The following is a 22,838-nucleotide window of genomic DNA, read 5'->3' as shown; positions in this document are numbered from 1 at the left end:
AGTGTTCTCAACATCTTAAGGACACTGTTACAGCAAAGGACAGCTGTCAAACCCTAATGAACATCACTGCTCTGGTGGCTGCACACATGCTAACTTGTTCTGGCTCAGCTCCTGCTAACTCATCCATCTGGTATCAACCCTGTCACACTGGTCCCTTTCAAGAAAGTGTGCTTCAGAAATCAATTAAGATTTGGCACAAGTTTCTTTGGGAAGGATTGCAAAGTATCCAGCAATTGAAATTAAGGTATTTGCATGTTATAGAAGCCTTTTCTATCATTGTAGAAAATACAGTCACATCTCAGCTGGTGTTTTAATAACGTAAACTAGTTTCATGCTGATTACTAAGAAAGAAGTAGAGAAAAACCCTCTTTTTTTCAGTAGGTGGTGATTTGGGGTGATCAGAATGCAAGTAGCGTAAAGGAGACACTGCCTGAGCTCCCAGCCTAGCCACTGCTCACAAAATCCCTAACATTGCCCTGTCACTGGGATTTACATGAAAAGAAGTGGAAATACCAATTTGTTAACTCTGTGCTTTTGAGAAGATACCACACTTGCTCTTTGACGTCACTTGCAGTGGTTAATAATGAAAATTGACAATGATTCATAGACATCTCCTTTCCTAAGCATACTGGAACAGCAGCTTGCATAATCCTGAGATTTACTTAAGGAACATCCCCAGCACTGTTTTATTTGATCATAGACCCTGTCTTCACCCCCCTCTCCCTTCCAGCTTTACCACAAGTGCCTTTGATTAGCATAGCCCTAATAAGCAGCTTCATTCAAAAAGAAAGCAGAGTGGGAAAGGTAGGCACTGAGGTGTGGCTGGGGATTTTAAAAATGGAGAAAGGAGTGGGTGATACTGTCTGCTACCAACAAAATAAGAAGCTGAAGAGACCACCAAGCTGCAGCATGGGCACTGTGGTGTCATGTATCTCCAGAGAGAAAGAGATTTGTGTAGGTGAGGAATATGCCTATAGCTTAATGCCTCTGCTCACTTCTCATGAGGCAAGACCATTATTTTCAATATTTTGAAGAGATTTCTGCTTGAAGCCTCAGAATCATGGAAATGGGTAAATATTATCATATATGTCATACACATTTAGCAGCTGAGAGACTGAAGCTGTCTCCAACACAATCAACAGGTTTCCTGGTTTCTGACTAAGGTGGACTTTAAACCAGGAGAAAGCACACAGGGAAATAGCATGGGGAAGCACACTGCTGCCTTCCAGGTGACCTTGGCATTTAAATCAGGAAGTATGCAAGGAACCTCAGACTTCATCCAGCTCCATGTTTTATTTATGATGATATTGCAGCAGTACTCAGGGCCCCAGCGATGAATCAGAAACCCATTATGCTATCTAGCATGCAAACACATAACAAACAGACAAGACTTCAAATACCACTTATTTATCGTTAGTGATGTTTTGAAACAACTTTGCCAAGACAGTATTTACTGTGAAAAGTGTGTGAGGTTACTTCTCACACAGATGCGAAAAGGCCTTTCCCAGAACTGTTTGGGGGTGTTGGGAGACAGAGGCAGGACAGAGCTCAGCTTGGCTACCAGGGAGAGTTTGCTGCATTAAATACGGTTTGGGTTTTGGAGTTGGGTTGGGGTTTTTTTTTTGGTTAAGCAGACACGATGCCTTGAACTACAGCTCTGAGCAGAGAGAGGAAGCCACCGCCGAGGAGAAAAGGCAACGCCAGGTTTCCAAAATGAAATTACTGAAACAGGCGGTGGGCTTGTAGCTGTGAGCTACGAGTAACCACCGCGGGGGCAACGTCCCGTCACTCCGTATGGGCTCAGCCCCGGTTTTCCCGTTCTCGTGGCCCTCGCTCCTCCGCCGCCCAGCACCCCCGCACACAGCCATTGCGGCCCTCACCCGCGCCTCCCCCGGCTCCCAACACCGCTCCCAGAGCCGTGGGCGGGGCGCGGCGGGACTCGTTTCTCGGCGGAGCGATGCCCGCCTCGGCGCCGCCCTCCGTCCGCCCCGCTGGAGGCGGAGGGTTACGGGGCGCAGCGCCGCGCCCGCGCAGGCCGTGTGCGAACTGCGGCTCTCGCGGGGACGCGGCCGGTTCTGTGTTCTCGCTGCGCTCCCTCCGCGCGCCGCCTCGCCTCGCTCTCCCCGCACCCTGTGCTCCTTCTTCCCGGCGGGCTGGGGCTGTGTATTCCTGTCGGCTTCCCTCTCAGCCTGGAGGCTCCCAATATGAACGGCATCGTCTGCGTTGAGAGGCACCAGGTACAGCTAGGCGGCGGCGGGCTCCAGCGGGACGTCCCGGGCGGGCGGACGACCCAGACGCGGCCCGCGCCGGCTGCGAGCAGAGGGGAGGCGGGCAGCGACCGTGAGGCCGGGGCGGCCGGGCGCTGCGGCCTCGCCGCCCTTTGTTCCGCGCTCGGCGCTGGGGCGGCGGCGGCGGCCCGGGGCTGCGGGCGGAGGCGGGCCCCGCGATGACGGCCTGGCCCGCCGCACCGTGCCCTCCTCGCGCGCTCGGCTGGAGGAACAGGAGCGCGCCTGGCTCCGCAGCTTTTGTTGCTTATTCGAGGGCAGCTTCTCGGCAGCTGGCCGAATTTCAAAGTTACCGTGCTTATCGAGGCGAAGTTGTGTAAATGGCCTGGGTGGCCTGAGACCGATTCCCCCGCGGCTGCCGGCCCTCGGCGGGGCGGGGTGGGCGCGGATCCGCTGCCGTGGCCCTGCGTGGGCAGCAGCGGCTGTAGGGAATGTCGGGTAGCCCTCAGCCCGGAAAATCAGGCGCTCCCCACGCGGGTGGGTGTTGTTCCAAGGTCAGGCGTTGCCTGCGAGCCTTTCCAAGAGCAACGCTGCAACCGTGTAGTGCACCTTTCTTCAAAGTGGAGGGGAAAAAAAAAAGACTCCCAGAAATCGTGGACTTAAAGAAGAAAATAGCTCTTTCGGGCTGAAGAACGTGTGCTGACAGCTGGTTGCCAATGTCACGATCCTTCCTGTCATCTCTATCAGTTGTAGGAAATAGGAGATAATGCAGAGAAAACAGTGTCTGTCAGTCCTCATTAGTAGTGCTGAGGAAAGGTGGTGAGTATGAATGACAAGAAAGAATTTTTTTGAGGGGAGGGATGAGTCGGGGAAAGTACAGTATTTCTACCTGCATGCACACATTTCCAGCTGCTTTTTAAAATTTAAAGGGAGAAAGTACATTTGCATTGCAAGCCTTGCTGGTCCTTCACACAGGATTCCTATGGCCAGAAATACATGTGGCTGTGAGACACAAAGCATTCAAGTTATTTACTAAGGAGAAAGATAGCCAGACTGACTGATGGTAGGTTAACGGAAATTCAGTATCACCTCACTCTTTCTTTGTCATGGTTCATGAAAGGGAAGATTTTTTTGTTTGTTTGTTTCTGGTGATGGGTATGTAGACACTACATTTATTCTCTTCTGTTAGGGATTCACAAAATAAGAAACCAAGTAGGATGTGGTACTTTGGTGGAGAGATTGATTTTAATTTTAGAAAGTGGATTTTGTAGCCCCAAGCCTAACTCCTGGAGCACAGGATGCAACAACAGTCAAGGATTACTTGCCAGTTAGGAAACTACTTGCCAGTTAGGAAATAGATTTTAGCTCCTGTATATAGGGCTAACTTTGTTTTCCTCAGTGTGAGTTCTTAAGGAGCAGGAGATAAGAAAAGAAAAAACCTGCCCAGAATGAGGGGTGAGAGACAATGCCAACATGCAAACAATAAAACCCCACCAGTTTGCTGGTTGTGTGACAGATGTTTGAAGAACTATAGGAAGTGTGTGTTAGGAGAAAAAAAGTCCATATGGAGGGGAGAAGAAAGTAAAGAAGGAGCTCAGATTTTAGGGCAGAGCATGTGAGGCTGAAAGTAGAAAAAGAGGTGTAGATAAAGCCTATGACAACAACAAAAAGTGCAGTGTGGGAAAGGAGAAGAGGAAAGGCAGAACCAGTACAGAAATGGGACATATTATCAGTGCTAAGGCTCATCAGTTTATCAAAATCATGGGAGGATAGTGTTGGAGGCAAGTACAAGAGCAATAACACTTGAGCATAAAAAACTGCTCCCCATAAATTTTTGAAGTCTACATACATAAATAGTGTTTGGAAGAGCTCTCTAGGCTTGCTGTCTGTAGAGGCCAGTCTAAGAATTATATCCACTTGGGCAGTGTGTGAAAGATTTTGGAAAATATCCACAGTCCCCTTTTCTCCTTTAAATCTTAACCACGGATCACAAATATGCTCTCCCTCTCTCCTTGCAGTTGGTCACAGCTGTGGTTGATTTCAGGTGAACTAGAATTTTGTTCACAAGTCATAGTTATCAATGAGACCAAATATTTAGTGGAGAACTACTAAAAAGTGACTATGCAAAACAAAATGGATAGGAATCTTAAGTCACCGATGTAGGAAGGTTGAGCATCTTGATATATATCTTGGTGCATGCTGCTTTGCCTGAATGCAAACTCAGACATGAAAAGATTGTGTGTTTTTACCATAAATAAATGCTAGTGCATGAAAAAAGATGTTTGAGGATGTCTAGTTTTATCTTCTGATACAGATAATGAGCTAAGAGTAGTGGTAGGTGTGACCTACATTTCTCCTGAAGTGGGCTGTGAGAAGACAGAAAGCCCAACTGCCCAGCTGTGTTCCATTTTCGTTTCACTGTCACCAAGTGTTGATCAAGTGTCTTTATTTCAACAAATACTGATTTTTTTTTTTATGAAAAGATTAAAAAGCATCTCCACCAAGGTAGTGCTTTACTTGTGAGCTGAAGAAGTGACACATGAATCTGACAAAAAATGTGCAAAATTGGCACAAAGCAGATGCATTTACTATTTGAGTGAAACACTGCACATTGAAAGTACCAAAGGAGTATATTAAAGATGGAAGTTTTCAGATGGGAGTAGAAATAAATACTGCCTGTGTTGTTAGATAATGGGCAAGGTGACTTTTGCCTCAGTATGTGGCTCTGGGACCTGTTATCTTGGAGCCTTGCCTGAGCTCACAGCTCATATATGTCCTGAAATGGGCTCTGTAGTGAAGAGTTAGGGCATAGTAATGGTTTTTAGATGGCAGAGAAGTTCAACGGTAATCAGTAATGTTGGAATGTTTTCTGCCATGTACAACTGCTTTAAAAAATTTAATGTTAACAGATCCTAAATACAATTAAACAATTTAAAGTGTATTAGTTAGGACATGTATTTGCTCTTGTAATTGAGCTACTCATATTTCAGGAGTATTTGCAAGATTCATGTAAGAAGATAGTGAAGGGTGAGAAGACAATATCATTGTTATTTAAGTAAATGTTAAGTGAATCTTTAAATGTATCTACAGTGAGATGGAAAAACAAAAGGGAGAAATTTTTTCCTGGAAGACATACTGCAAATTTATCTTAGGGATTGTTATGTGCCGTTGCTCTGTCATGGTCCAGTGATACATGTATTGAATGAAAATCTCAGTCTGTGCATAACAGTAAGTGTTTAGGAAACACAGTTAATAGAGCAGAGTTATGTTTAAACCAAGCAACCGTTTTGAGTACTGGCAGTCCTCTGTTTGGGTACAGCCGTGTCATGGACATGGACCGTGTGAATGCTTTATGGCTACTGACCTCAGTCCTCTGCAGTGAGGACACTTGCATTTAGTGTGCTTAGCTCTGGAATGAAGGTGGTGTTGCCACACTCAATACCAATATCCATCTTTAGTATTAAAACTAGAATGCAAATCCGGGGTTTACATAACACTTTCAGTTTTTGCTTAATTTTAAAAGTAAGTGCAGGAAGTAGGCTGCTCTCATGTAAGAATTTTCTCAAATGGCATGTGTTGTTTGTACTCTGCAATGCAAAATCTGTAGCTTTAACATGTTTAAATAAGTGCATTTTGATGGAGCTTGAAAAGTAAACATTTCAGAGGCACCAGGCTTCATACTTTACCTGGTGGATGGTCATCTGTGATCACAGTTGGGTAAAAAAAAATATAAATCCTGGAAAATCATAATAAAAGCTGCTGACTGTTGTTGCTGTAGTGAGCTAGAAGGCAGGATAGGCAAGCGGGGGGAAAGAGTTGATGACAAAGTAATTTAGATTTTTAACATAAATTAAGAAAGGAATTTGTTTGCAGCACCTGTATGTAAATTTTAAGGCAGAAAATGCAGCATTCTTGGTTTTTTGTTGAATTTTGGCTCACTGTTTAGCTTTTGCTAGCAGTATTATACTAAACCAAAAGGCAGGCAGAAGTGAATGTGCTTGTGCTATCTAATGCCATTTTGAGTAGTAATGTTAGCCATGGTTCACGCACAACAGCATTGAAACTTTGTGGCAATAATTAGGAAGTTCAAATTCTTAGATATTCAGACATAAATACAAAAGATATGGTTTTGCCTTCACACAAAGGAGGACTTTGAAAGGCAAATCTTCCCTTTCAGTCCAGAATTATTTTGGATGTCCTTTATGCATCTTGAAGGTTATAAGCAGGTACATCAGTCAAAGTTAAAACACTGCACGTAAAATAAAGTTCTTCCATTACAGCAGAATGTGATGAAACGCAGCCAGAAATGTAAACTGAGGGAGCATAATTCAGCAATTTAGTTGAAATTGTTTGAATAGTTGTTGAGTAACTTGACATCTGACCAGAGCCTTGATACCGATAATCAACAGCAATGCCAATGAATATTCAGTGGAGGAATTAATAATATGAGCAGACCAGCAGCCTGCTTCTCTGAACTGTGGTAGTGATATGCATTCAGTTTGCTTTGGTAATTACAGACCTCTACTCAGGTAACAGCAGAACTTCTTTGAGAGATCCGGCAAATGAGAAAAAGCTGGTTTAAGATTGGTGTGAGCAAGGTAGGTCCTCTGATGTACCATGTGTGGTTTTCTACTCGGAGTCAAGCAAGCGCTGACAGAGTTGATTTGAGTCTCTTCACCAAAACGGTCTGATGCTTGACTGCTCAGTGCAACTTCAGACTGCGACTCAAAGCTTGTCTTCCTTGACCTTCCTTTTTCAGTGCCTGCTGCAGTTTGTGTTTGGCTAGGGAAGTCTGGATAATTCCTGGAGCAGCAGTGGAAGGTTTAAAATCTGAAATGGTAAAGTCAGAGCTCTCTTGCTGATAATGCTCTTGTACATTCATTAGTATTCTTGGTGAAACATAACTTCTTACAGATTCTTGTGACTTTATCAGCTAATTGATCCCAATGTTTGTGTTGAAATAGTGTCTTTGAGCAAGAGTGTTTCAGGTGAGGAGAATCCTTGGGGAAAGTGTGGACGTCAAGTTGCTTGTGGTTTTGAGTAGTGAAGTGTTCTGATTGCTTTAGAAACTGAAAAGGTTATACTGGTTCTGCCAACAAGAGGAATGTTGACTTCCAAGTGCTTAGGTAAATAAAGTTTGGTACACAGACCTTGATTTTGGTTTCTTAATGCCTGTAAGATTATAAAAAGAACGTACATTTTCTCTATGGAGATTTGCTGCCATTGAAGGACATTGTAGAAAGTTGCAGTTGCTGGGATACTGTTCCCTCAGCCCTCCCTGTGTTGAGGGTACTGTATTACAGCCAGACACCACTGCTGCTCTCAAGCAGCTGTTTCCTCCTTTCTCTGCATGTGTTCGTGGCTGGTTAATTCTTTCTACCTGGATATCTGTTGGCTGAAATATTCTGTCTTCAGAGTTGCAAGGTGCCATTAAAGATGAGGCAGATTTCCACTGGAGCTGATATGTTGTGCGATAATGCCCTCTGCCGCTCTATGTGCCTGACACTTGAGCTGCTGAGCTGCTTGGAGACTAAGGGAGCTGGAAGTCTTGCCAAAATGACCCTGTGTACAAGTGCTGGCCAGGCAGCAGGGCCACGAGACCCTCTTGCCTACAGGATAGGTGACTTTTAATTTTTGACAAGGAAAAATGAGCTGCTGCACCTATTTTTAGGAGACCTGATTCCCAATGTGGCATTTAATCTGTAGATACAAATATAGTTTTGGAACTGCAGCAAGGAACTCAAATAGATGAAGTGATCAATGTTTTCCTGAGTTGGCATTAGGGTCATGGAAAGTTCCAGAATGAATGTTTGTTGCTGGTTCCCTCCCTGCTGCCACTCCTCCTCCTCTTCTCCCCTCCCTGAAAAAAACAGCATAAACAGCCTACTTATGTGCAGAATCCCAACAAAGCAACCCTAGTCTGCACTGCCAGCAAAGAAATTCACTAGAACTGAACAGATTCTGTTTGCAGGGTAGCAAAGAGACTTTTTGGTAACAAAGAAAGTTACCATCGAAATATCAATTTCTGATTTTATACATTTTTTGGAAGTATCAGAGGCTGGAGACATGCCCAGTTACTTTAGACATGTCCTTAATCCGTCTGCAGTCCATTTTAGGCGTTCAGTAGAAGAAGGATATAAGTAGATGAGTAAAAGGTAGGAGGCATGTGAATTGATTTCTTTGTTAATATGTAGTTGTTGTGTTACTTAAAAGAGTTATCTAGTTATATAAGCCAGCAATAGTGATCTAGATATAGGGAGTGCTGAAGGTCAGGGTTGGTAAGGAGTTGTCTAAAAATGGGATTCAGCTGTTGTTACTTTTTCTCTAAGCACTAATTTAGCCACTTTCTTGTCTCTGTGGATATAAAAATTGATGTGGTTGCTCCCATGTTAGACATGAGAATGTCAATACAGAATTTTTGAGGCTGTGTTCTTTTTGTGAGGAAAAACTTGTTTGCATCAAGAATCTCTACTTTTAAGACATTATTAAAATGTCATCTGAAATACATGATCCTTACTTAGTACTTTTTCTTTATTGCAGATTATGATGCACGATTATCACAGAAGAAATTCATGTCTATAGCTTTTAAGGACTTTATTACATCATCTTCAAGCCTGATAGTTTTGGAATCTGTATTGCAGCTGCAAAGACACATCTGTTTTTGCATTTCAACAAACATCTTCCCTGTCAGAAGATACTGAAACTGAAGCATTCTCTTTAACACGGTCACACCATTGGATTATTTTAAGATCTCTCAGTCAAAAAATTACAGTAATATATTTACTAGGTAAGTTGATACTGTTAGATGTGTCTACAATAGTTAATACTTTGAAATTCTGCAACTTTAAAAACTTGCTGGTGCTTTTTTCAGTAAAACACAACAAAGAATATATACAAATGGATCTTTGTCAGCAGGGTTATTGTTGCCAGTTTAGTAGTGTTAACTAATGCTAAACTAATGCTTTCAGTAGGAAGTGAATTTATAATAAATGGACTAACGCTAACATTATTTTCTGTGGAGCTTTCTGGTTTTATTACTGATTTTTCTGGTTTGGGTATTTTCTTGTTGAGTCTGATCTTCAGAACTTTCTTGAACTTCAGATGGAAATATGAATTGTTTCTGGTGACGTTAGCAGTATCCCACGTATTCTTTCCTCTAAAATTGTTGAGGAAAGTATAGTTCTGCATATGCCAGCAGCTCAAACTTGCAAATGTTTTGTTTTGGTTTTTTTACATGTTTATTAGGTTACCTCAGGGTCATATTTCAGTATTCATTATTAGCTTCCTATTTGGAAAGTGAATTTGTCCTAAAAGTGCTTAACTCAAAAAAAATCAATTCACTGAGCTGTAAAATAGCTTTCAAATTCAGAAGTTATTTCCCTGACATTATTTTTCCAGTCGTGGCCCAATTTACCTGAGCTGATGTGTTCGTATATGGCCAAGATCTTCATCACGGCTGAAAAATACGTGGTTTTTGTTCAGAATGTGTTTGATTCTGTTTTGTTGGCTTTAATCTTCTTTCATGACTTCCAGACACTCTGAAATATTTAATTAAAGTCATTACTCACAAAATTGAACGAAACATGGCTGTTCTGCTTCACTGGTTACTTTAAATTCCCAATTCTTTGGGTTTTTTTAATATAGTTGCTTTTTGGATTTGTGTAAAAAATGAAGCTGATCAATATGACAGATTTTGTGCAGTACGTAGAAAATTGGATTTGGGAAATTCATGCACTGTCTCCATAGAGGGGAATGAAGCTTCTTGTGTAACACAGCGGGTTCCAGGTTGCTGCCAGGGAGTTTGCACAGGCTCAGCATGGCGTTTTGGAGTTGGTACCTACAGAAGTGAGGCAGATAAGTTGAAAGTTGTGACCTCAGTCTCTGAAAGTCCTCAATCCAGTCAAGGCAAAAGGTTACTGTCAACACGTACTCAGCAGCAGTAGACTGTTTTTAAAATGGATTTGTCTTTTTAATTCTCTGTGAATGTATGTTTGTAGACAGCGTGTTGATGGTACTTCTATACTGAAGCAAAATGCTACTTGTAAACTTTATACATTCTGTTTCAGCCAGACCAATACCAAAATGATTCCTAATGGGTATTTGATGTTTGAAGATGAAAACTTCATCGAGTCATCTGTTGCCAAACTAAATGCCTTACGTAAAAGTGGCCAGTTCTGCGATGTCCGTCTCCAGGTACTTTTTTTCTGTCCAAGTGTGATGGTTGAATGCGGTGGGGTTTGTGTCATGCAGTGTAATGTCACCCTATAGCTGTGTAATGCCACGGGCCTCATTGACTGGGAGATGTGAGATGTAAAGAGTCTTTACCTTTTTTGAAAAGCAGCATCCATAAAATATAATCAGCTGTACTTTGAGTGAAGTGATGCTAATGTTTTTTTTTCAGCTGATGCAAATTGGAGAAGGTATTGATTTGAAAAATTGATTTGAACTGTGATATTCACTTGAGTAGGTCTTTGTACTGTTAAAAAAAAAATTGTACCGAAAAAAATTCTTACAGCACGTGGGTTTCTCATTTGTGTTCTAAACAAAGGTATGTGGACATGAGATGTTGGCACACCGAGCTGTGCTGGCTTGCTGCAGCCCCTATCTGTTTGAAATCTTCAATAGCGATAGCGACTCCCATGGAATTTCCCACGTTAAATTCGATGATCTCAATCCAGAGGCTGTGGAAGTTCTGTTGAATTATGCCTATACTGCTCAGTAAGTAGTCCTCACAGAAACCAGAGAGAGGAGATTTTATGTTTTAAAAATCCAAGTAATTAAGATAAATTTCTTTAATAGGTTAAAAGCTGATAAAGAACTGGTGAAAGATGTGTACTCTGCAGCTAAGAAGTTGAAGATGGAGAGAGTTAAGCAGGTACAGTTCTCAGCTCTTCCAGGAGTCCATTTTGCTTTCTGAGGCTGCTTTTTGATGTTAATGAGGCAAAAAGTGATAACTCTATGGAAAGAAGTGCTTGGCAGCTGAGCTACTTTAGATGTTCACTAGCATGGTATTGACCTGAGAGGCATCAGGATGCATCATCCCCACTTTGTTACCCCTGTGCTGAAGGGTTCTGTATTCACACCCATATACAAGCAAAACGACTCCTGAACTGCAGGTCGTTCCTCACAGCCAGGTCCATGGAAGCAGGGGGCTGCTTGGCTGCATTGAGAGGCAGAGGTAAACCTGCACATCTGAGCCACTGATGCAGGAAACTAGAATCCAAGCACTGCTCTGGAACGTGTTTGGTAACACTTGACTTTAGAAATCGTTACTCCTCCTGCAGACAGGAGTACCTTTGAGAAGGAAACTGGGATTTTTATCCTTGGCTGGAGGTAGGCAGTTTGGAATAGGCATTCAGTAGAAAAGCATGGGGTCACTCTGTGTGAGCAGCTTTCCAGTGTGTATAATTTTCTGTTAATATACACATTTTCACCATGGAAGATGGCGTTTCATTTACAAATCTGTCAGAAGGATGACAACAGGCTATTCTGCAGTTTAAAAACTGCTGTTGCTGTATGTTGGGGTGGATAATTTAAACGTAGGAAAATCTGTCTGCTTGTAAACTACAATGCAGCCTTTTTTCTTCAAAGGTTTGTGGTGACTATTTGCTGTCTAAGATGGATATTCAGAGCTGCATCTCTTACCGAAACTTTGCAAGCTGTATGGGAGACTCACGTCTGTTGAACAAGATCGATGGCTACATTCAGGAACACCTTTTACAGATTTCAGAACAGGAAGAATTTCTCAAGCTTCCAAGGTTAAAGGTTAGCTTATGTTTGCAGACTTCCTTCTGGTATATGACTTCCAAAAAGCAACCCAAGGAGCAACTGTTACAGCTTCCTTTTTGAGAGCAGGAAAGTTTGGTGTACTGACTTATACCAATCCAGAATTTTCGTGTTGTTAAAATATTCATACTATTGCAAACCTCACCTGTAGAGAGTGCGTACTGTCATCCTTTCTAAGCGTAACAACTACCTGCAGTTGTACTTAAATGTGCTTCTTAGTCTGTGGCACAGGCTGAAAGCTCCTCACATTCCTGGCACAGTGATGAAGCAACGTTTTTGCTACGTAAAGAACAATGTGCTACAAATACAAGCGTAATACCTGGAGAGTAAATCATCTTTTTCTCGTCTAATTCTAGCTCGAAGTAATGCTGGAAGACAATGTTGGCCTTCCCAGCAATGGCAAATTGTACACAAAGGTAATCAACTGGGTCCAGCGCAGCATCTGGGAGAATGGAGACAGCCTGGAAGATCTGATGGAAGAGGTTAGTCTTTAAGAAAATGGGATTAAACATCTTTATTTTTTTAAAACTAAAAGTCAATATGAAGGCTGACCCCTCTTTTTTTAATTTATTTTTTCACTTTTTTAACTATGACCCTAAAGAATTTAAATTTTACTGTAGGTACCCCTAAGCTGAGAAACTGGGGGGGTGTTCAGGTGAGCTGAATGAACTGTTCAGTCTGGTCTTCCGCTTTCCTTTTTTTTGCTCACTACGTGCTGTATAGTAACCTCAGTGGCGTGTATCTCGCTGTAGAGTTGGGGAGGTGGTACTGAAACTTGCCGTAGATTCTTGATGTTTTCCTTTGCAGGTTTTGCTTGTAAATGCAAAGTAGGTAAAAGCTTCTAATGGTTGTTCCTCCCCATTGATTTATCTCCCCATAGGTTTATTAACAAAACTAGGATACCAAGGCTGAAGAACCAAGAAGAAACCTCAAGTGTATTGACACGTACAGAAGCAGCAGTCCTGCCCCAGTTCTCCTAAGAAAATCCGCTGTGGGCAGAGAGCGATGATGATGATTTAATGGTGTTTACTTACTCCTTTACAGGATACATTATTTTGAAATCTGTCTGTTATTAAATGGCTTTACTCATGAATACTAATACTAGATGTAGCCTGGGAAGTGTTTAATGGAAAACAAAAATAGTGGGAAGTCTCAAATTTTGGATTGGCTAGAGAATATGGGCTTGACAAAACCCCATGAGACGTCAGCGTTCTCCGAGTGTGTTGTTACAAGCACGTTAGAGCTTCAGAAACGCTTGTATAGGCAAAAGTACATGTTGATGCTGTCATATATTCTCAAGTGTGTATTTCCTCTTGCAAAAACTTCCCTTTTAAAGCTTTGATCATGTTGACATTCAGATGCGTTTCGTTGAAACGATTGCATCTGGTGCGTAGTTGTGGACAACAGTTTTCCTCCAGAACTAAAATTTGTGTTGTCTTCCCTCATTCCCATACCTTTCTTTTAGAGTCCACTGTTGACTCCTCGTAACTTTTCTTGATGGAGATGAGTTTGTGTATTTCTCAAAGCAGAAAACTTGTTTGCGGGGATGGCAGAAATGCTTGCATGAGATTGTCAATTTGTGTAATTCTGCAGATTAATGTGCCTTTTGCTTGTCTAATGTTTCTCTGCTGGAAAAACAGTAGAAGTCCTTGGAAAATGAAGATTTCTCTCAAGCTGAGAAAGTAAGGAACCTTCATCCCCTGTTTGAAGATTGCCACCATGACATCTGCTTCCTTTTAGTTTTGTCATTCCGCTAGATTGAGATGAGATGACGAGAAGTATGCTGTCGCCTGCCTTTTGTAATGTGCCTGTAGCTAAGTAGCAATGGAGACGGTAGCCACATGGGTGTTCTGTTGTTGTTTTTGCAGGTTCAAACGCTGTACTACTCAGCTGATCACAAGCTGCTTGATGGAAATCTGCTAGATGGACAGGCTGAGGTGTATGGCAGTGATGATGACCACATTCAGTTTGTACAGGTACAAATGGCAGACAGCCTCAGGTAACCCCAGAGAGACTGTAGCAGTTCACAGCACACCTGAAGTCTTGTGTACTGTTAGCAGGGAGAGCAGCCTGAATGGGGAAATAAAAAGAGGAGAAAGTATTTTTCTTAAAACTGCTGGAGGCGATGGTTTGGTCTCTACTTCTGGTTTTTCAGCAGAAGGACTCTGAGCAATGACAAAACAGTGTTTTAGGTTTGGCTTCAAAATAAATCATAAGCTTTTAGAAGACAAGCGGTAGAAAAGCAGTCAGTTGTAGCAAGTTGACTGGGGCTTTCTAGCGGTTTTCAGGAGGCTGTAAAGAAGCATGGGCTGCTTGGCTTGCAGTGGAGAATGCAGCTGTGAGCTTTTGGCATGCAAAAAAAGATGCCAGATGCAAGTTCTAATCTCTCAACTGCCAGTGTCCATTTCTTCTACTCGTCTGCACTGGTAATATGCAAGAGAGACTTTTAGAAGGCAGCAGTAGATAACTTCTAAAATCTGTCATGTGCTTTTTGAGATTTGTACTTCTTCCGTTCAAGTGAGAGATGTAGCCATGCTCAGCTCCTGAAGAGCACGTGGCATAGTACAATGGAGGCCCTTTAAGAAAGAATAAAAAAAGGCTAATAGATGTAAATTATCAATGGCTTTATATAAATAAAAGTGGCTTAAATTCACTGAGTTACAAGCAAATATATAGTAATATTTTAACTCAGAACAGTGGGATGTCCTAATACTAAAGTCTGTTTCTTGAGCCTTCACAGACTTCACTACCTTTGCATGTAGTCTTGTAATCCTTAGAAGCTGTGAGGTAAACATTCAAAAAATTGATTTACAGAGTAAGGCCACGAGCTCTGTGTGCCTTTTCTTGTTTTTAAAGTCCTTTCTGATACAAATTGCCAACTTCAGACATTGTAAACAGCTGGGAGAATCAATACGAGATAACCCATAGATGACAGTTCCAGAAAAATTACAGCTTTTACCTTTTTGAATTAGAAAAACGTAGTTTCTGTAACTGTCGAGGCAGCTTAAGGACTAGAGCTGTTGATTGAGTGAAGATTCAGAAATGACAAAAATTCCATCCACAAATGATCTCATATTCCTGGTGAGCTGAGCATAGCCACCCAGCTCTTCTGTGTGAGGGTAACAGTGAGTTACGTGATGTCTTTCAGAAGTCTTATGACAGTTTCCATAGAGATCAGGCCCCATGGAGCTGTGCAAGCATTGCAGACTTGGGACTGTGATCCCAAACTTTGCTGCCAGGCAGAACAGACAAAACATTCACTTGTGGTGTTTGGTTCCTATGAATCAGAAAAAGCCTGAACACCCTAACCAAGTGTGCAGGGTAATCTCAAATGTGAAATTTGGGCATGGGAGGTGGGGGGAGTTCTTAATTGAGCGGAATAATGTAAGCTACAGTATAAATTTAATTGAAGAAAAGCAAGCAGAAATCTCCTGTTAGTGGGAAGTATCAAGGGAATAAAATCCAAGAAACAGCTAATCTGGGCATGGAGAGGAACTGAGGCGAAATTAATTTGTCTTCAGGGAATAAAGAGAATAGTTATTTCACTTCCAAGTACCATTATGTAATTAACTTCAGTTCCAGAGCTTGTGAGTGGGGCTTCTGCTTTGTAGATCAGTCCTCCAAATGGATATAGGTCCTTCCTTACACTTGAAAATCCTGCTAGTAATGCATACTCTCTTCTAGGAATGGGAAGTGATTTCTAGTCAGACAGCAGCACTATAAACCTGCTGTCACAGGGCAAAATGAGTACCAAGATAAGATGCAGGGTGGGGTTTGGCCAGGCAGGCAAGATGTTGTGTTGAAAATTTAGGTGTGCTGTAAATGACACTACAGAGGTGGTAGATGAGGTGTTCTCTTGAGTAGTTCTCTACTAGTTTGGAGAAGCAGAGGTAGAAGGAGATGTAGTCTCTGGCTAGGTTTCTGTAGCTGCCTTTTGATTTTGCAGAAGAAGCCACCACGTGAGAATGATCACAAGCAGATTAGTAGCAGCTCCTCTGGAAGTCTTTCTCCAAATGCTACTGGTCAGAGTCCTAAACACGAGTGGAAAATCATTGCTTCAGAGAAGACTTCGAGTGAGTAGCTGGGGCAGAGGCTGTCTAAAAGATGCATCTGGTGTCGTTTACCTCCTACTCCTTGGGGATTTCCTCTGGCATCCCTGAGGAATGCAGAAGGGCTTTTTCTTCCTGATAGCACAACTCAAGTAGTTGGCCCAGTAATTAGTGGAATGTTTCTAAAATTACTGAGGCAGAACTGGGATGACTTACACCTCGATTCCTTCGTGACAGGGCCATCTCAAATCCCATGGGATAGTTTACCCCAGTAGCCCTGATAGGCACTCCCTAGTGAACTGAAGAGAGGCTTTCCCCTAACACATCCTGAGGTTGCTGTCTGATGTGCTGTGAGCGCTGTATTGACCATCTAACACTCAAGCTTTTCCCTAACTAGGCTAACACTTGGGACCCATAACAGCAAAGTTTTCCCACTTCCGAGGGGAGAGGCGTTAGCAGAAGACCCGAGTTGGCATTCACTTAAATTCACCTAAAGTTTGATTACATTGCTGGCTTCTCCTTTCCTCTTGACAACAGGTAACACTTACCTGTGTCTCGCTGTTCTGGATGGTGTGCTGTGCGTGATCTTCCTGCATGGCCGCAACAGCCCTCAGAGCTCCCCCACAAGCACACCGCGCCTGCTGAAGAGCCTGAGCTTTGAGCTGCAGCCCAACGATGTGATTGAGAAGGCCATGTCTCCCATGCAGTACGCCCGCTCCGGCCTGGGCACGGCTGAGCTCAACGGCAAGCTCATCGCCGCAGGTAACCAGCCTGTCACCAGGCCCCAAGCAGCTTGCTGGGGGTGGGGGGACGGAGGCTTCTGAACAGTCCACGTGGGCCAGCATCAGAGCCGTTGGTGTTTGGGAATGTGATGGTATCGGCTGCCCCTTTGCTTTTAGGTGGCTATAACAGAGAGGAGTGTTTGCGCACGGTGGAGTGCTACGATCCGCAGAAGGACACGTGGACTTTCATTGCGCCAATGAGAACGCCCCGAGCTCGGTTCCAGATGGCAGTTTTAATGGTGTGTGGTGGGTGGAGATCAGGCAAAACGGGATGGTCTGTAAAGAAAAACCAAAAAAACCCAAAAATCCACCTTGACAAAGTGGTAACACAAGCTGCTTCCTTGTAGTTAGGCAGTTACTGAAGTACTGGTGGTTTGGGTTGCTGTGTACTTGGTTGTGAAGTGGCTGTCTGTTTGTCCTGTTTAGGGGCAGCTGTATGTTGTGGGTGGGTCAAATGGTCACTCGGATGACTTGAGCTGTGGAGAAATGTATGAGCCAGAAATAGATGACTGGACCCCTGTACCTGAGCTGAGAACCAATCGCTGCAATGCAGGTAACGCATCACCCAGTGATCAACTCTAGGCGGGTGTTAAAATGCGACTTCTGTAACTGCCGTATCTGCTTATTGTTCTTTCCTAAACCAACAGGAGTATGTGCCCTGAACGGAAATCTGTACATCGTTGGTGGTTCAGATCCTTATGGCCAAAAAGGCCTGAAGAACTGTGACGTGTTCGATCCTGTAACAAAATCTTGGACAAGCTGTGCTCCGCTTAACATCCGTAAGTGTGCGGCGTCGTTTGGGAGGGAGGAGGGGAAAAGGGTGACTGCAAACTGCAGCTGTGAGGCCAAACCACAAACAGCAGTTTGCGTTTGGGCTGCTGTGGCACACGTCAGTGTGTGGGGTCTGTGCTGGGCAGTAACGGAGGGCGTTTGGTTGCAGGGAGACACCAGTCTGCGGTGTGTGAGCTGGGGGGATACCTGTACATCATTGGAGGGGCGGAGTCGTGGAACTGCCTGAGCAGTGTGGAGCGCTACAACCCCGAGAACAACACCTGGACCCTGCTGGCGCCCATGAACGTGGCTCGGCGGGGCGCGGGGGTGGCCGTCCGCGACGGTAGGTCGGCCTTGCCTCGCGGGCCTGAGCTCCCTGTGTTTTTCATGTTAAGCTACAATGCAAGTAGAATACAAAGTTGTGCTCATTAGGGAGGAGAGAATACAGTAAGAACCTGGCTGTGCCTCCCGTTTAATAAAAAGCTGACCAGAAAAACAAACAGCGTTCCCTTTTCTCCTTTCCATAGGAAAACTCTTTGTGGGAGGAGGCTTCGACGGCTCCCACGCCGTGAGCTGCGTGGAGATGTACGACCCTGCCAGGAACGAGTGGAAGATGATGGGCAGCATGACCACCCCCAGGAGCAACGCTGGCATCACGACGGTGGCCAACACCATTTACGCCGTTGGGGGCTTTGATGGCAATGAGTTCTTGAACACGGTGGAGGTCTACAACCCCGAGTCCAACGAGTGGAGCCCCTACACCAAAATTTACAAGTTTTAAGTAAATTCTCTTTTCAAACTAACAGGCTTAGTGATGTAATTGTGTTTTAGTAGAGTACATGTGTGAATAGGGTTGGGGAGGGCATAGACGTTGCCAACAGCAACACAGAGCTTTTGCATATTGCATATTAATGTGCTGTACATATTTGTTTTGGAAAGAATACCAAGATGAAAGGGGTTTTGTGTATTTTAGAACTTTGGTTTTTGGGGTGTTTTTGGGTTTTTGCAGATAATGCAAGAGAAACTAGACTGGGCATATCATTTCAGGAGCTTCCCCCAGTGTCTGTTTTGTTACTTTGCACACAAGGTGACTTTTCCTGTGAGATGTATCCTTGGGGCAGGAAGTGTAATGGTGATGGGGGATCATGGTTTTCTCTTTGTTTTTTCATCAGGCCTTGTTTTCCTTCAGTAACTGGAACAATCTGTAACAAGAAGCCTTATTTAAATAGATATAATGGCTATTTTTTTTATTAAAGAAGCTGACATGCCTGCCAATACCTTATCTTTTATGATTGCCTTTTTATAACAGTTTTTATATACTCAGCAGAGTATTTTATCTGTTGAAATTAAAACAGCAGGTAACTGGTTAATGAAGCCAAGAGCCGACCTTGGAGTTGGGAGACAGAGGAGAAGCCGTTGAGCAGGGCCCTGAGCTGCAGCCAGGGGTGCCTCTGGCTGCAGCCCAGCCCGCCCAGCACCGTGCAGCTTCTGGACACAACATGGCTGTGACTGTGGGAGTGGGGGATGACACAAGGATGGCTTTGGGCTCCGACTCTTGACAAAAACACAGAGGGTGCTTTCTGGGCAGTGGTTTTGTTACTGGGGCTGAGCTAACCTTTGTAAAACAAAAACCAGCGCGGGGCTTTTCTCATGGTTTTTAAACTCTTTGCCAGTTGGTAACAAAATTGTACTCATCTGATTAGTAACTGTCTTTATTTTTCTAATCTTGCAAGCTCAAAGTGTGATAGAACACAAATAACTTGATCTTGTATGTGCTCATAGTCCTATGTTTGAGTTCACTTCCTCTATTTGTATGGATAAAGCGTGGGTTAGGATGACTTGGTGTCTAATGTGTAGTGCTGCACATGTAACTCCTGTGCCAAACCCAGCACTGCCTGCTTGCTGCTGATGCAAACACATTAAAGGTACCTTTTGGGAAATCCTTGCACCAGGGCATTGCTGTGCTGTGTCCTTTTCTTTAACAAGATGATTTACAAACACAAGTCTGTGATATGTCACCAGACTTTTCACATGGAGGTAGCTACGCAGCTAACAGGGTAGGGGGTGGAGTGCTGTCAGAAGAGAGGGGCTGGGGCATGTGTTACCCTCCCCTGGGGTGGGGAGGTGGGGGGAGGTTGCAGCCCCAAGTTCCTCCAGCCAGGGACCCACTGGTGGGCCCTGGGGTGCTGGGTGTACTGAAACCTGTGCATGTGTGGTGCTGCAGAGGTGACAGGAGAAGGGGGTAAAGGGAGGAAAATGGCTGACCTCTGGTTGAAACAAACACCCAATACCATTGAAGGGAACTTGATCTGCTCATGCAGTGTTAAGTAGCTTAAATTAAGTCACCTTCACATCCTGGGTTACTGCTTTGATACAGGTCTGAACAGGCTCCAGCCCTCAGCCCAGGCTCTGCCACTTCATGCCAGGTTCCCCTCCTGCCCTGCCTCCATGCTTGCACCAGACAGGAAACCACCACAGGGCCAGATAGCTTCATCCAAACTGTAACGCTGCCTCCCCTTCCCCAGAGAGTCAGTGCCCAAGGGGCTGTTGATCTCTGCCAGCTCTCTCCCTTCACCTGTCGCAAAAGTAAAAAGGCACCATCTGCTTAAGTCGCTCCCACTGCCCCAGTTCAGTGCCAGTGTAGCTTGAGCATAACCTCCATCCACCCCACCATGGGCAGGTACCAACATCAACAACAACCCCTTAAACAGAATTGTGCTCCAGCAGTAACTGCCTTTGAAGTGCTGGGGCAAGGACTGCATTAAACTTGCAGCCACAGGACTTGGGCAAAGGGGAAGCAGCAATTCAAAGAGCCTGCCACCAAGAATTACTTTTCTGTAACAATAAATTATTGTAAAAATACAAAGTTTTTACAAATACATCCAAAAGTTGGTATCAAAATAAACACTTGTAAAACTTTGCCAGTCCATGCAGCTCTGTACAAAGAGCCAGGAGAGGTTGTTTTAAAGGCCACAGCAGCAGGGAAAATGGCTTTAGAAACACAGTTTTGGAAAGCAACAAAGAGGAGGTTCAACTCGAGATGTTGCCAGAAGAGCAGAGATGAGGTGAGTTACAGTGTCACCTACAGAGGGCAGGAAAAGTTGCTCCAGCCTTCAAGTGAGGTGGCAGAAGGGGAGAATGAGGAGTTTTCTGAGTGCTGCAGGTTCTGCTGGGGGAAGATAACAGATATTTTAATAAAGGAAGAAAATCCCTTGCCTCTGAAAAGCAGTCCAGGAGAAACACCTGCATGAGGGCAGACACATTGTTTTGTCAATCATTTCCTTCTCCCTTCTCCATACTCTCTAGCCTTCACTGCATGGGATCCATACACTGCCTCTGCAGTTTAGTCCATCCTGCCCGTAGGGGTAGCAAGAAGGGCAGGCATCAGCCTCTGGCTTCCACTGCGTTGCTTCCAGCCCTTTCCCAGCCCCAGCTGTCACAGCACAGTCTGGTTTTTTTCACCTGGCACATCTCAGGTACCAGCAAAACCAGTGCCTTGCCTGGGCTTTTCTTTGCAACCAGCAACAGGTGTGGCTGCTGCAAGAAGGGCTGGAATTGGGTGCAGCAGCCCCTGCTGCTCCCCAACCCAGAGGCCCTCGCTCCAGGCAGGAACTCCTGTTAGCTTCCTCCCCTTCCCAGGACATCTGACATTTAATGTCACTAGTTGGGATTTTTTCCTTCAACTCAAACATAAAACAGCACCATCAGGAAAAATGGTGGCAGATATTGTCTCCTCAAATGTTTCCCTCACATGGCCCCTGAGGAGTTAAGACCTGGGCTGGACACAAAACCAAGGCCAGGGGTGAGCTCCAAACATCAGCGCATGTGTCACAGCCAGCCCCTGTTCTTGGCTTCTGTGTGGACCGAGGCGTGACACTGCTTAATGGTGTGCTCCAGCTGGGCCAGCTGGCAGCAGCCAACTTCCAGCCTTTCCCTGGGGGAGAGAAGAAGAGAAAAAAGTTATCAGGACACAACGGACCCATTTTAAAGACCGAAACATTTCAGTCTATTCCTTTAAAACAAAATTCAAAGGGTTTCTAATAGCACACTTTCACTCTGTCGGGAGCAGAGAAAATCCAGACATTTTTATCTTTGTAGCAAAAGATCATTACAGTGCTGGCTAATCACTAAGTCTCCCCAGCAATGAAATCTTTAAGAAGGAACCAAAAGAAGCACAGCAGGCCTGAGTTCAGTCTCCTCAACCCAAAACTCAGCCTTCAAACAGAAAGCATTACTGGTTTTTACTGAATGTGTTTCAGCTGCAAACCGACTGTATTTCCTACGGGTTTGTGTGTTCAGAGAGAAACAAGTTCTAGCCACAGTTACAACATGGGCAGAGAGTGAGTTTATGCTTCTGGAACAATCCTATTCCCATCTCTCCTGGGTGCAACCAGACCTGTCCCCTCACGCCTGTTTCTGACCATCCGTGGTCACCCATCAGAGACAACACAACATGCATCCACTCACACAAGGTAAATACTATTAGAGAGGGGCTTCTGGTCCCACATTCAATGTGGGACATCTGTGATGAGAAAAACACTACGAACATCTTTTTGAAACAAAACCACTCCAAAAGTGCATTTACCATCAGCACGTTCCTGGCTTGGAGAATGTGGCAAACGTTTAAATAGCAGCTGCTCTAGTTCAGTGCATGAAAAAACCTTCCCATTTTCAGCCTTCTTCTGACAGAAGGCAAAAGGACATTTCCATCCCTCTGAGAGCCTTCCTAACTGTTGACAAAAGCAGCAGCTCCAGGACAGCCTTTCGCCATGCCTGGTTCCACAGGAACCACATGCAGACACTGAACCGCTGCAAGGCTCCTGTGTGTATATTTGCTCCCAGCTTGACCAGCCTTCCCTGCCCAGTTTCCCTTTTCACTGGCTCTAAAATTGCCAAAACACCCACTCCTGGCTTTCTGTTTGAACTTGGAAGTAGATGGTAACACTGGTTAAATGGTAAACAGCAAGGAAAAAAAAAGTCCTCATTTCTGTGCTGATGCTGGAGCACTTCACAAATACATTCAGGGGAAAAAAACAACCACCACTAAATCACTGTCAGCACTGGCAACTTTGGCACAGTGGGGCAGCCAGGAGTAAGCACACATGGAGTACCTACTCAGGTTATCAGTCAAGCCTGCGCCCAGAACAAGGGCAAAGAACAGCAGTAACAGTACAGGTTACCCCTCGCAGCAGGGAGGGCATTGATTAAGAACACTGCTTAAAAAG

General features: G+C 44.2%; 2 protein-coding genes across 8 annotated transcripts in view; one reads left to right on the top strand and one right to left on the bottom strand.

Moving 5' to 3' along the window:
* Positions 1–1,989: 1,989 nt before the first annotated feature.
* Positions 1,990–19,566, top strand: IVNS1ABP (influenza virus NS1A binding protein). 3 transcript variants are annotated; one of them, XM_062004275.1, is made up of 16 exons: positions 1,990–2,237; positions 8,766–9,012; positions 10,292–10,418; positions 10,774–10,943; positions 11,025–11,100; positions 11,817–11,990; positions 12,368–12,493; positions 13,880–13,987; positions 15,958–16,084; positions 16,598–16,822; positions 16,960–17,081; positions 17,269–17,395; positions 17,490–17,621; positions 17,783–17,956; positions 18,141–18,394; positions 18,969–19,566. In XM_062004275.1, exons 3-15 carry the CDS (start codon positions 10,308–10,310, stop codon positions 18,392–18,394), a joined length of 1,926 nt encoding a protein of 641 aa, XP_061860259.1. In that variant the 5' UTR covers positions 1,990–2,237; positions 8,766–9,012; positions 10,292–10,307; the 3' UTR covers positions 18,969–19,566. The 3 variants fall into 3 exon arrangements, with proteins under 3 accessions (XP_061860259.1, XP_061860258.1, XP_061860257.1); XM_062004274.1 differs by having other exon boundaries at positions 10,296–10,418; positions 18,141–19,566; XM_062004273.1 differs by lacking the exon at positions 1,990–2,237 and adding an exon at positions 8,175–8,380 and having other exon boundaries at positions 18,141–19,566.
* SWT1 (SWT1 RNA endoribonuclease homolog) overlaps positions 18,042–22,838 on the bottom strand; it is a 33,365-nt gene continuing 28,568 nt past the window's right edge. For 4 of the 5 annotated variants that reach the window (XM_062004272.1, XM_062004269.1, XM_062004267.1 and 1 more), the window contains exon 19: positions 18,043–21,547. In XM_062004272.1, coding sequence (XP_061860256.1) covers positions 21,442–21,547 — 106 coding nt within the window. In that variant the 3' untranslated portion in view covers positions 18,043–21,441. Of the gene's footprint in view, positions 21,548–22,838 lie in introns of all 5 variants that reach the window. The other variant, XM_062004271.1, reaches the window with a different exon arrangement.

This window comes from Colius striatus, chromosome 10 (genome assembly GCF_028858725.1).
Source record: "Colius striatus isolate bColStr4 chromosome 10, bColStr4.1.hap1, whole genome shotgun sequence".
NCBI lineage: Eukaryota > Metazoa > Chordata > Aves > Coliiformes > Coliidae > Colius > Colius striatus.
This window is presented reverse-complemented; position numbering and strand designations above follow the sequence as displayed.

Coding starts and splice junctions, on each gene's coding strand:
- IVNS1ABP (XM_062004274.1), top strand. CDS start 10,308: ATGATTCCTAATGGGTATTTGATGTTTGAAGATGAAAACTTCATCGAG. Junction 10,944..11,024: donor AATTATGCCTATACTGCTCA/GTAAGTAGTCCT, acceptor TTTCTTTAATAG/GTTAAAAGCTGATAAAGAAC. Junction 17,622..17,782: donor CTGTGCTCCGCTTAACATCC/GTAAGTGTGCGG, acceptor GTTTGGTTGCAG/GGAGACACCAGTCTGCGGTG.